This window comes from Pempheris klunzingeri, chromosome 1, assembly GCF_042242105.1.
Source record: "Pempheris klunzingeri isolate RE-2024b chromosome 1, fPemKlu1.hap1, whole genome shotgun sequence".
Classification (NCBI taxonomy): Eukaryota; Metazoa; Chordata; class Actinopteri; order Acropomatiformes; family Pempheridae; genus Pempheris; species Pempheris klunzingeri.
Window position 1 is genome coordinate 10,555,829 of NC_092012.1, and position 12,479 is coordinate 10,568,307.

The 12,479-nt window shown below is 40.5% G+C and overlaps 1 protein-coding gene across 1 annotated transcript in view; it reads left to right on the top strand.

The window, feature by feature from the left end:
* LOC139198786 (protein diaphanous homolog 3-like) overlaps positions 1–12,479 on the top strand; it is a 163,894-nt gene that overhangs the window by 10,420 nt on the left and 140,995 nt on the right. The window contains exon 5 of the mRNA XM_070827734.1: positions 3,926–4,056. Within this exon, the coding sequence (XP_070683835.1) occupies positions 3,926–4,056 (131 nt within the window). The remainder of the gene's footprint in view (positions 1–3,925; positions 4,057–12,479) is intronic.

Below are 12,479 nucleotides of genomic sequence, written 5' to 3' on the forward strand. Positions count from 1 at the left end.
GTGGTCCAACTGTGGCCAAGACCACAGTTGAGGTGATTGATTGTTGAGGGAGCTGATCTTTACAAAGAAAAACAAAAGCCCAACTAGGTAAATATACGTTATAACACATAACACATACTATGTGTAGTCAAATAAAGTCACAGTCAAGTAGATGCATTTTGCGTTTACTTTTACCCACATTTTTAAAAAACATTACATATCTGACAACTTGTCATCTTTTGGCTAAATTTGCCAGTTTGAAGGAAGCAAATGTATTTCCACAATGACAATTTTCATGTTTAATATCCATGCATTGGTAATATTTGTTACCTTTTTCCTTAAAAAGACTGCAGATGATGACAGATATTTTACTTGGTCTTGATTATAGCATTTCATTTCAGTTTCATAAATTCACAACTGATTGAAGCTGAAGCTCACCACTTAAGGCTATTTTATTGGACCTAGGGATGTAACAGCATACATAACAGCACCTAGTGACAGACATAGTGATGTTGAAGTCTTGTAGTTAGGGTACTGTTTCTGTCAACTGACGGCACTGCATAATATTTAGGCAATGTTGGCTTTAGCTACGGCAGGGACACAAAACCTGTGTCTCAGATTAGGCGTTGTTATCATCGTTAGTCTCTATCTCTGTATCCTCTCCTCAATGTCCGATCCAGCCAAGGCGAGGGGTGGCCTCTTTGGCTCTTTGAGAGTGAGTTCGCTGTGAGACAGAGGGATCAAGGCATTGTGACCATGCTCCACTTCCCTATCCTGTTGTGAAGAGAGGAGGGCCCCAGTGGAAAGGGTAGCTGAGATGAGAAAGCAATGGGGAAAAAAGCTGCTCCATTACCATAATTGCCTAGGCACAGTTATTTGAGAAAGAAGTGGAAATCGCTGCGGGTGAATGAATAGACCAGATTTCTCCCATAGGTTTGCGGGTGGACACAACGAGAGGACGGAGATGTGCAAGGATTTATACCTGTTGAAATGTGCGACCATATCTCACTGATGTCAACCACACCACTCCTGCTGGTGCAGTGAAACGTTTTCGTTTTACCCTATTCCACCAATGGGTAATGGTGGAACACAATCCACTGTATTGCAGATAGATTTGATTACTTTACATAACAATTCGTACAATTACCATGTTGTGTGCATACATATGTTGGAAAATCTAATTATAGATGGCATGATATTTGAAAAATGTCATGTATTGGAAATTAGGAGGCAGAAAGGTCACAGGGACTCTCCTAGGGCTGCTTCTGCAACAGAGCATGTGGATGGGGTTGGAACAGGGGCTGCAGGTGGGTCCATGGCTCCTCCGATGCCAGCAGTGGGAAAACGGGCTGTCACTAATGCTCCTTTAGCGAGAAAGGCCCAACCAGACGTGCCAGTTGCTGCTATGAGCAGCACTCACGGTTCTCTTACTGCTTAAGAGGCTGGCCATCATCATGTCTCCCCAGATTGGGAGAAGCGTTTGACCACTGGGCCAGAAGAGGAAAAAGGAGGGAGGCACTTACTGTATCCTTGATGGGCTGGTGTGCTGCCAGGGAGTGGCTGGAATTGGCGAAATTGCTGCTGTTGTTATAGTTACTCACGACAGAGAAAGAGACATACAAGGCAAGAGTCAGCCCAGGCTGATGATTCCAACAAAGAGTTGCAATTGTTTTTGCCATGATGATAACAACACTGGAGGGTGTTATTGTTGTCGCTGAGAAGTGCTAGATTCTTAGGATTACTCCCTGATTGGGAGGTGAGAGAATTGATATGTGCTGTGGTGCTGAAGCAGAGGCTCGTGTGGGTAAACCTGTAGTGAAGTCCAGCAGAGAGTGAAGCACATACTAAATAAAATCACTTTTTCCAGAGGCTCAAACTGGATACCAAGCTATTCAGTCGTCTCTTACTATCACAGGAGGCGTAGAGCTAAAACCATAATGATGTTTTTTTCACTTTCCTGGCTCTCATTCTATATGCATATATACGTAGATGTGACTATATGAGTAACTAATTTTCCCATTCTAAGGCTACGGAGGTGCTGATGGTCATTGTAACACACATTCCTTGGTAACTGAAGGTAAAAGTGGGTTTTATAAGTGAGATTTTGACAGGTAATTTTATTTCTATAATAGACTGCGGATAAGAATTTAGATTGGGGCTTGAGGTGTCAGGGGAGACTCTGGGCATAGCTCCATTGTTTTGGCAGCCTGTAAGGGTTAGGGATTATTTATTCCTGCTGGTCGTGATACTGGTAGTGAGGCTGATTTCTGAGGCCTTTGATGAATCAGAAACATACCCAGCGGTGTGTGACGCTCTGGCATTAGTGCAACTGTCTTGATAAACCAAATAAGTGAGCTTTCCCTCCACACCAGCCCCCCCGTTGAAAAACACAGAAAAACTTGTGTGTCTTGCTGCTGTCTATCCAGACTTCAAAAGGTACATTAACTAGATTGATGAGATGCATGTGGATTCTTATTAGACAGGTGAGATACAGTGGCTGTTTTTTCAAGTCTCGGGATGAATTTTAATTAGAAAGATGTGCATTTATTAAGACTCTTTCTCATGCATGCGGTACAAAAGTAGTGCAAAATAACAAACACATAAAACAATCCAAATCAGTACTGTGTGTATATATATATGACACTTTGCATGTTTCCCATTTGCATGTGATCAAAGACAAATAACCTTGCACTGTGAGCGATGATGGCTGTCTCAGTTAATTGCTGTGATTTCTGCGTTGATGACTACATTTTGAACCAGCATGAAAAGATTTAAAAGTCTGTGCCCCTTTGGAAATGTGTCATTTTGGTGTGAACTGTTTGGAGGTTTGAGAACTAATTAAGTGACTTAACTTACCCTCATATTAAAGAGAAGCAAGGAAAAGCACTTCGGCTTATACATCACCCTGGGCTTGCTTAAGGATAACAGGCTGCTGGCTAAAAAAACGTACGTGGTCAGAAAACATGCTGTTTTTACTTCAAATGCTAGCCTTTAAATTGTCAGTGCTGAGGATGTTTTTACACTGGGAATTCGTTGATGTCGAGTTACTTTTAATAAAATGCTTCAAGACCAGCGCTGCCAACTTTTCAATTTAATTTGAAGTGAGATAGAGTATCGAGCATTTTGTGAGCAGGCCTTCTATGACATTACCGACCATGAGGGTTAGGTCATTTGTCTCCAAAACTCAGGATTACCGCAGGAGTTCACTATACTTGCTAACCTCCAACATCACAATTTTGTGCCAAAATGTGGAGTCAGGAGGACTGGGGACTGAAAAGTAAATAAAGGTGGACAGTGGATCTCCCAGGATAATTTTGTTGAGAAACTAGATTTTAGTAAACTACAAATAGAAGAGACAGAAAGAGTTTTTAATATTTACTCATCTTCTGACACCTTGGCAGGTAATTGAAGCTATTAACCAATGAGCTCGGATAAATACCAATGCATGATGTACTATTGCAGCACAATGCATTCATCAGACGATGGCCTGTCTAGTCTGTCTGCTGGACTTCAAGTAGTCTAAATGATTTGTAGCAACAAAGCTCTCATTTGCATGGCTGTTAAGATGTCAGTAGAGTTAAACTGTCAGAACTATCCATCAAATCCATGCAAGATAATGTTTTGTCCTTAAATTGTGAGAGGTGCGGCACACTGAGCTTGTCTTCCCCTCCTTTAACTGGACAATCAAACTATTGCATTAAAATACAAACCTAGCATCACTGGATTGTTGAAGGAGTTGAAAATGACATACTGGACCATATGCAAACAGAGAAAAAGTACATCAACAGAATACTGGAAAGGAATCCTTACACATTTCATTTCTGGTCTTTCAGGTTGGATCTTTCTGTCAGTATACTGTCAATGCAGACTTTTTGGCCTCATGATGCTTTGATCACCTTTTCCGTGGCTACACTAAAGAGATTTCTTCTTCCACTCTTTCTTCCAGGGTAGCCTGAGAAGCAGCCATCAGATATCTCCTCAGGAATTCCTGGGAGAGCTGAAGTCAGGGGTGATGGACGAACGTCTTTTTGCCTGTCTTGACTCATTGCGTGTGTCCCTCACCAGCAATCCTGTCAGGTACAGTACAAGTTTCGAGCAATGGGATGGGCTTACTCACTTTGGTTTTTTCTTCCTTTTGTTAATTACATAGTATAAATATATTTGTTGGGATCACCATATCCCATATTTTTATAGAATATTTGTGTTTATCTATCAAAAATTGTATTACTTCATCAAAATAAATTGAACTTTCTATTTTTACTTGAATATAGTGTAATAAGGATTCAAATGAGACACTAAAAATAGTTAGAGGAGCAAAATGAACAGAGCTGCAGCTCACATACCGTGAACCTTGGCGGTGAAGGTCCTTCGATGTAAAGGTCTGAATTAGAGTTGTAGCAAATTGAAAATGCTTCATCAGGAACAAAACACCGCGGCGTAGTTACTAAATTAATCCAAAATTCACCCAGAATATTAAAGAGGTGTTATTACACTGTAGCGCATTTTCAGTTATGATGTTCCAAAACTTCATTCCTCAGTCTACACGAAGGCTACTTTTCAGGGCATTCTGTAACCATCATTTATGTTTAATAAGTAACTGGAATAGATGCTTTAATATGCATTTTAAAAATCCTGTATGGCCCACATTAATAGCTAAGTTAGGGTCCAACAGTAAGGATTACCTGTTTCTTTCTTTGTCAGATATCCACACATTTTATTATAGCCTTTTTAAGTCATGTTGTTCATAGAAAATCAAAATCAAAATGTAGTTTTTAATCTGAAAAGAATTATAATCTTGGCAAAAATTATTGATGTTATCATGATAGAAATCCTAACAAATCCTGAATATGATGATTTGAAATTATGTTTGTGGTAGGATGGCTAGTTTCTGTCATGATGCCTAATCAAAGTAAAGATATATTTGTTACCAGTACAAAGTAAATTTGAAACTGAGACCAAGGGGAGGAGGTGACACTTTGGTACTATCTCAGCCACATTGACAGGCAGAGCCCTGGCAGCCTTGTCTTGGTTGTCTGCCTCTCTTAGATTTAGATTGTTGCTTTGGGCTCGCTCTGTCGGAGATTGGGGATTAGCAAGTTTGTTTCACATTATCATACATTCTGCCAGAACCACTTTAAAGACAGGTTCAAACATTTAGTCATCACTAACTTTTTAAAAGCCTGCCAGTATTACATATTTGTGTGGTCATGAAAAAAACGTACCAAAAAATAATACAAACCAGGATGTGCGATATGTGAAGAAAATGATTCAATATTTGAACAAGGGAGAGACAGTGCTAGCAAGCCATGCTATAGCATTGTAGGGACAGAAGCATCAGGCTTCAGAGCAACTCTCGCACCCATCTAGGCTTGGATGGTGTCACGGTATTACGGTACATAAGGGTATTTAGAAATTCAGACAGTATGATTTTCAATACCATCAAAAACAATTCCTCTTCATATTAACCTGATACAGAGATGCTGTGTTCAGGTGATGTATTGTAGTGTACAGTGTGTGCAGGCAGAGGTCAGTCTCTAGTGGTGAAAGAGGCAGCTAAGCTGAGAAACATGGAGACTGTGAGTGGTGGGGAGAAGACTATGTAAAGGAAAAATGTCCCTTCCCCTGTTTGCGACTGATGCCATTGTCAGGGTATAACCAGGTTGCAGGCTCTCCAGCCACAGCCATCAAACCCACGACAAGCCTTCACCAACCAACTGGATGCTTTTGGTAATTCAACAAAGTACAAGAACGAAAGCCAAAAATTGAAAATGTGCACAGTGGCAGCTGCAAGATATACAGCAAAGGATATGGCGTCCTTTCACGCCCCAGAGGAAAAGGCTTTCTGTGAGATAGTCAAAACATTGGACCCTCAATATTAACTGCCTGGAAGAATATATTTCTCTCAAAAAGCCATACTTGACCTGTACAATAAAGTTGGAGAAGAATCGACATGTGGTCAGCAGAGATCATGGCCTCCTATATGTCTTTGACAGCATACTTCACAATATTTGACTGAGAACTTGAATAAGAATGCCTTCAGGTCAGATGCTTCCTCAGAAAACCATACAGCCAAGGGCCTAAGTTAAGTGAGGCACTTGAAGATTGGGGGTCTTCAGGATGAGAATAAACTGTTGGCAGTAAGCACCGATAACACAGCCAACATCACAGCCACCATAACGAGAAACTTGAATAGCCATGGCTCAATTGGTTTGAGCATTATCTTGACCTTTCCGTTACAAACGCGCTGGCAGACCTGAAGCCGAACACTGAGTCGGCCCTTGGAGAAGGTCGATCCATTATAGCAGCCTTCTCCCACAGCCGGCCCCAAAACAGGGAGCTCAAAAACAAGCAGCAAGAATTTGTTCCACCGGAGCGTTGTCTCATAATGGTACGCTTGAATAATCAATATTATTAGTTAATAATTATAGCTTACGTGCTTTCTTCTAGGTTCATTAGGTCTGTTGAATTAATGAATGGATTTGATTGAAGTAAATTGTTCAGTTTGTCAATAAGGGACTCTGCAACTTCTGTGATTCAAATGAAATTCTTATCTTTATTGTTAGGCTACTATAAGATTATTATTATCGACATTATACGTTATTATTATTATTATTATTATCATCATCCGTCCTCCTCTCTTAAAGGAGGACACTCTGGCCCCATTGGAAAGTGATGTGTAAATAATGGTACAACTGAAGTTGTGGATGTTGGCTATGCTGGATGCCAAATATGCCAATGACTGTCCAACAACTGCTGCAAGACTCCACCATTGTAAACAGTGGTTACTGTGGAAAATATGACAGCAGTGGGCATGGGATAAAAAGAGAGATAGAGACAGATAATAGCACTGGGAAGGCAAATGGGCCAAGTCAACATCAGGGTGGAGGAAGGAGGGAGAGTGCAACAAGATGGGGGAGACCAACAGTGAATGAAGAGGAAAAAACAACTTTGGCCATGTTGCCACAAGACCCACCACAACTATAGTGGAGCGAGCACACTCAGAGAGGATTGTTTATATACAAGAGGACACCATTGATACAGAGGCATATTAGCATATTTTGAAACTGCCTAAAGGCTTTTATGCAGGTTGTTGTCCAGTATCATTTCCTGTTGCCCGTGAAAGTGTTGCATCAGCTGACAATTTCTAGTGTAATATCTCCCACAGATGCCCCCTCGGGTATCTTTCATATTAATCATGGACCACTTTGCTTTAGAAAGATGTATTTAGCATCTATCTTCATGTCAACTCACTCGTTATTTGTGTCACAGTACAGAGATTGCTGCTTGCATGACACGTCATTGACAGCTGTATCATTAATATTTTAATGGTTACAGGTCCTATAATGTGGCTACTGACATTGCTACATCTGCTATCTTTTTGTCTGAAGCTCTTTGGTGAAGGGCTGCGGTGTTTTTTACCCTTTAGTAAAATTTTAGTACAATTTTTTAATTTTAATAAACCTTGCCCACGTGGAGCGGAACAGGTAGCCTTACATGGTGAATTTAAAGGTGTTAATTATGCTAATGTACAATTCTCACGATGCATGCTTAATTACTAAAGGGTGTCATTCACCATCTTTACGCAGGTCATGTACACAGTTATATTAAGTTAAAAGCACTTGCTGAATCTGACATGTCACACTCGTACAAGCCCACCGTACTTAAAAAAGCAAGAGAAAATCAAGATAAGAATATGAAAATGCTCTTGCCTGAGGCCTAATGTGTCCATAGATGAATGTGAAGTTTCTGGGTGGGAAGTTGAACACAGACTCTGCAGAGCCTCTACTGGCATGAGGATTTTGAGACTGCAAATGGACACAGCAAAGGCGCACTACCCAGTCCAAAGGTTAAGTCATTTGAGGAGGTGGAAGATCTGCTGTGCTGAGCCTCTCTTCACTGTGGATGTGGGGATATTCAACAGCATTGGAGGAGAAATCAAATTCCTTCATATGTATCAAACAGACCAACCCATACTGCCTTTCCTCTCGAAAGACCTGTACAAAGTGATTAAGAAGGATAAACACACTGATAGAACATGTATTTTGGACAGTGTGTGATGACGTTCCCAGAGAGTTGAGGAAGATTTGCAACTCAGCTGCTCTTTAGGCTAAATTCAGGGAATCTCACCCTGAAATAGATTGCATTGACAATGGGGAAAAAAATCATCATTTGTGAGATGTAGTGAAAATCTTATGGACAGGCCAGCTTTGAGAGAGAAGTTTCCGTCAATACAGAATTGAGTGTGGAGAATCATGGGAAGTCTGTGGTTGCTCAGAGGCTCATTGTTGACCATGGCAGGTCTGTTAGGGGCACAGCTAAGGTAGAAATCATGAAAAAAAGCTATTACTTTTGGCTGCTGGAGCCAGGTACTGTGCCCACCTGGATGAAGAGATGAGGAAGAAAGAGCAGCAGGCTGTTGACCTGAAGAGAAAGGCCCTCACAGATGAGCTGGATGACTTTAAAGAGAGGAGGACTAGGATGGAGGCTGACATTTACACCCTTGAGAAATCGGTGGATGAATATGCTGGAAAAGCAGAAGCTACAAGTAAACTGACCTTCATCACCACACCCAGCCAAACTGCCAAACAGCAAAAGGGGAAAAAAACATCTCTGCTTGAAATTGAATAGCAGATTGACTAGAAGCTTGCAGAAATCAGATTTTTTTGGGGAGGTGTCAAACAGGGAAGGCTTTCTTCAAGGAATTTACCAGTAGGTTAATGGTAAATAGGAAGGATAGTTGGTGTAAAGTCTGTATTCCAGACTAGTCCCTACCTGACATTGCTGCCTTCTAAAGTTCTGCTGATATGTGTGCATGTTACTGATAAAATGTTTATCGTACTCATTTCATTTATTGCTTTTTCCCCAAACAGTATTTCCTCCCACCCAGTTATGTTATTTAAGGCTGCGCAATGGAAACTCAGGTTTTTACACATTTTAGTCTGTCCGTAATGTCTCAGTGTTGTGTGTCGACTGTCCAGCATACTTCTTGTATTAATTTCGACACCTCTTTTTATTCTTATTTTACATGCGCACACACAGGCATTTCACAGAATTCTTGGAAAACAATGTGTAGGAACCCTTGCAATAAGATTGCAATACTTCCCTACAGTCCACACAATGCCTTTTGCGTGTAAAATAGTTCTGTCTTGCTGTTCACGGCTGATTGAGGATGACTGTGGTCTTGCATCATGTTATGGACTCTTGCCTTGTATTTTATCCCTGATCTTTTCTGTTTGTGGTGTGGTGTGCTTTTGAACCAGAGCCTATTGTCTGCACCACTGATCAGTAACCTTTTTCATATGAGGTGCAAGTTTTAAAGCTGAACTCCAGTCAGATCACAGGAGTTTGAAATTTGACCCGTTAAAAATAGTGTTTAATCACATGAAACAGGAGAGATTTCACTTAATATCCACTCTTAAACACACACTAAAATACAGCAACAACGAAGAATGAAATTACATCTCGCACTCACATGACATTATGAAGGACCTTTCGCGAAACAAGCATTCGCCACCTGATACTCTTTCATACAGACTAATTCAACGCTCTCTTTCTAGGTACAACATAACTACCATCCCTTTTTTCTTACTCCTTCCTTTCCCTTTCCCTTCTAACCATTTCAACATCAGTGAATGAAAAAATTTGTGTATTTATATATGTTGTTAACACACCTCCCATTTCATTAACTAAACCAGGTCTAAGCCTTTTCATGGCTAATAAAGCCTTCCTACAGCCAGGCTCATCCTTTTGAGTTCACATGTGACTAGCACTCACGCCCACTGCTCCTCTCCCCCACGTACTTGCCCAATAATGCATGAGTGCAGGCACATGAATGTAGGAGTAAAAGAAAGGACTTCATTATGTTTTCTAGAACCTCTTGAGCACTGCATCTCTGTCAAGACAACCAAGAGAAAATAGGTGTTGAGAGCTTTTAATCATGATGAATCCACTTTTTGTGAGCCTCACTTTGTTTTTGATTAGTCAGTGTTACTAGCAAAAATGTAGAAACGCTGCGAAGGACTGATGTGCTTCATAACTTGAAGTGCTTATTGTTAACAGAAAATATGATGAGATGTATAATCGGTTACCTTTGATGTTGAAGACGAGGCATTGCTTCTATTAGAATGATTTTAGTGACCATGTCATAAAAGTGACTATATTGATATTAGTAATTACCAATGACCGGACCCTAACCCTAACCCTCTGTTCAAAATATATTGTTGGAAAAAATGACTAAAATGGAATATAAAACCAAAAGCACTCTCACTAGCTTGCATGGATCAATAAAAAATGGCAACAATTCACTGCTGGTTATGTGATCCTCAAGGAAAACATGGCTGCTGGCACCGACTTTTAATGAAGTGACCATTAATAAAGTGGACAGCCAGGCTCATACAATGACATAGTTTGGCTTGGTCACAAAGCTGCCTTGGCTAGAAACAATGGGCCGTCAGGGGTATCCCCTTGATATCTAATAGCACCATTAAAATCCTGAATTGTGGGATTGATTTGGCAGTAAAGGTATTTGGTCTCCCACTGTTTTTGGATGCTGTTCACTGTCACTTACTTGGCATTGTTGGAGCAAACATCTCTCATTCATTGCTTCCATTTACCATTGGGTGGTTACATTCTGCTGGTTTAGGCTGACAGACGTATGTGCTCCCTCATCAGGTTCCTTCTGATGGAGCAGACAGGCTTAGAGCTAATTTGGTACTACCTGCAGCTCCACGGTGTCACCCAGTGACACTTGCCTCTGACCCCTGTATACTGTACTCACCACAACCATTCGAGCTCTCTCTCCTTTTTTGTGAGGAGAGGCCACAGTACTAGCCCACAGGACCGGCAAGGCAACAGGATGTAATTGTATTAAATGCGTTTGATAAATGGATCTGACAAACAAGTGGAAATTGGTTTTTGATATTATATTAAAAGTGACCTTCGAGTTTAAGGCGTCAGATTTATTTTTTTCAGTTTAGCTTCACAGTAGGGTAGAGTTTACCATACCTCTTCCTTACACCAACGTTTTCAATGAACCTTGGATGCTCTTTCTGTCTCTCATACACCTGCCACCCATGTACTACACACAAAGATTTAAAATTCCTCAAACTGATCTCGTATTGCCATACAAGTACAAAATATGCACACAAATGCCTTTTTTCTGTCGTATTTGGGAGGAAGGAAGAAAGTATAATCTAGTGCACTAATGCACACAGGCGTTTACACGCAGGAGGGGGGGGGACACCATTTAATATAGTCCGTTTCCAGTACAATGCTATAATTTGAATATTACAACTACAATTTTATGATGGAGTGTGAAATACATTCATTTCTTGCTAAGTGACTAAATGCATTTTTTTAGTTGCAGCCCTAGTGTCTGTTTTGATGAACATTCTCAGAAAGTGTTTATTTTGGCTATTTATGGTTCGGCATCATTTTCAAAACGAGCAAAAAAACTATTTGACAACATTTTTAAAATGAATGTCTCTATATAAACAAAGCGTAATTTATTTTATGAGGCATTTTAGAAACTTGCTGTTTTTACAAGCGCTGTCACTGTTGTTAGTGGCAGTCTGCTAGAGTGACATTAGTCAGTCCTCGCTGAATGAAACGACCTTCTGCTTTTATTTCAGATGTCCCACATTTCTGCGACTCCAGCCTACTCCTCCTCCTCTCTGTCCCCAGAGAGCCTTCCTGCAGTCAGTTAACTTGCTGTGCTCAGGACAACATTTTGAAGTTAATTTTTTATTTCTGGTTCATAACTGCTTCAACGGAGTGCAACATTGTGCTGCATTGCCAGGAAACCTTAGAGGCATTCTCACGAGACTCTGTTAGAAGTCAAGCTACCTTAGCTGTGAAGTTAGCCAGATAAGGTGCCTCATTTTTCTCTTTGATTTATGACTGTTTTTGTTTTCAGGGAATGGGATGATGAATTTGTTTTCCTTATTTTTTTTAATGCTCGCTCCCTCTTGGTTTCTTGGTGTCTTTCTGAGATGATGGCCCTCAGTCGGATATTACTCTGCTTCTTCTGCATCTATTGATGGTGATGGTAGTGTGATTACTGTATGCCTACTGTCTTAGAGGAAACATTAATTACTGGTAATTGCATTGTACCAATATGAAATGATAATAGTTTACAGTTTCTCATTCATGTTTTGGGTTTGACAAATAACAATTCCAACAAGTCATATTAAAATTTTAGCCAGTTATATATGGCTCTGAAAACTCTGTGACCTGTGTAAACACCGAATGGACCCAGGCTCCAACACTGAAGACATTCAGGTAGAGAATGTGATTGAAGTATCTCATTTGTGATGTGGGAGGGGTGCCAGATGTTAGGAAGTAATGAAACCCAAGGGCTGCCAGAGCATGCTAGATTAGTAAACAGAATTTAAGATAGTAATTACTTTAGAGTCTAGACCAACAGCATGTCATACAAACCCCTTAACAACACAAGGATAAAGACACAGGTCATTATATGAATATAACTACTGATTCCTCTT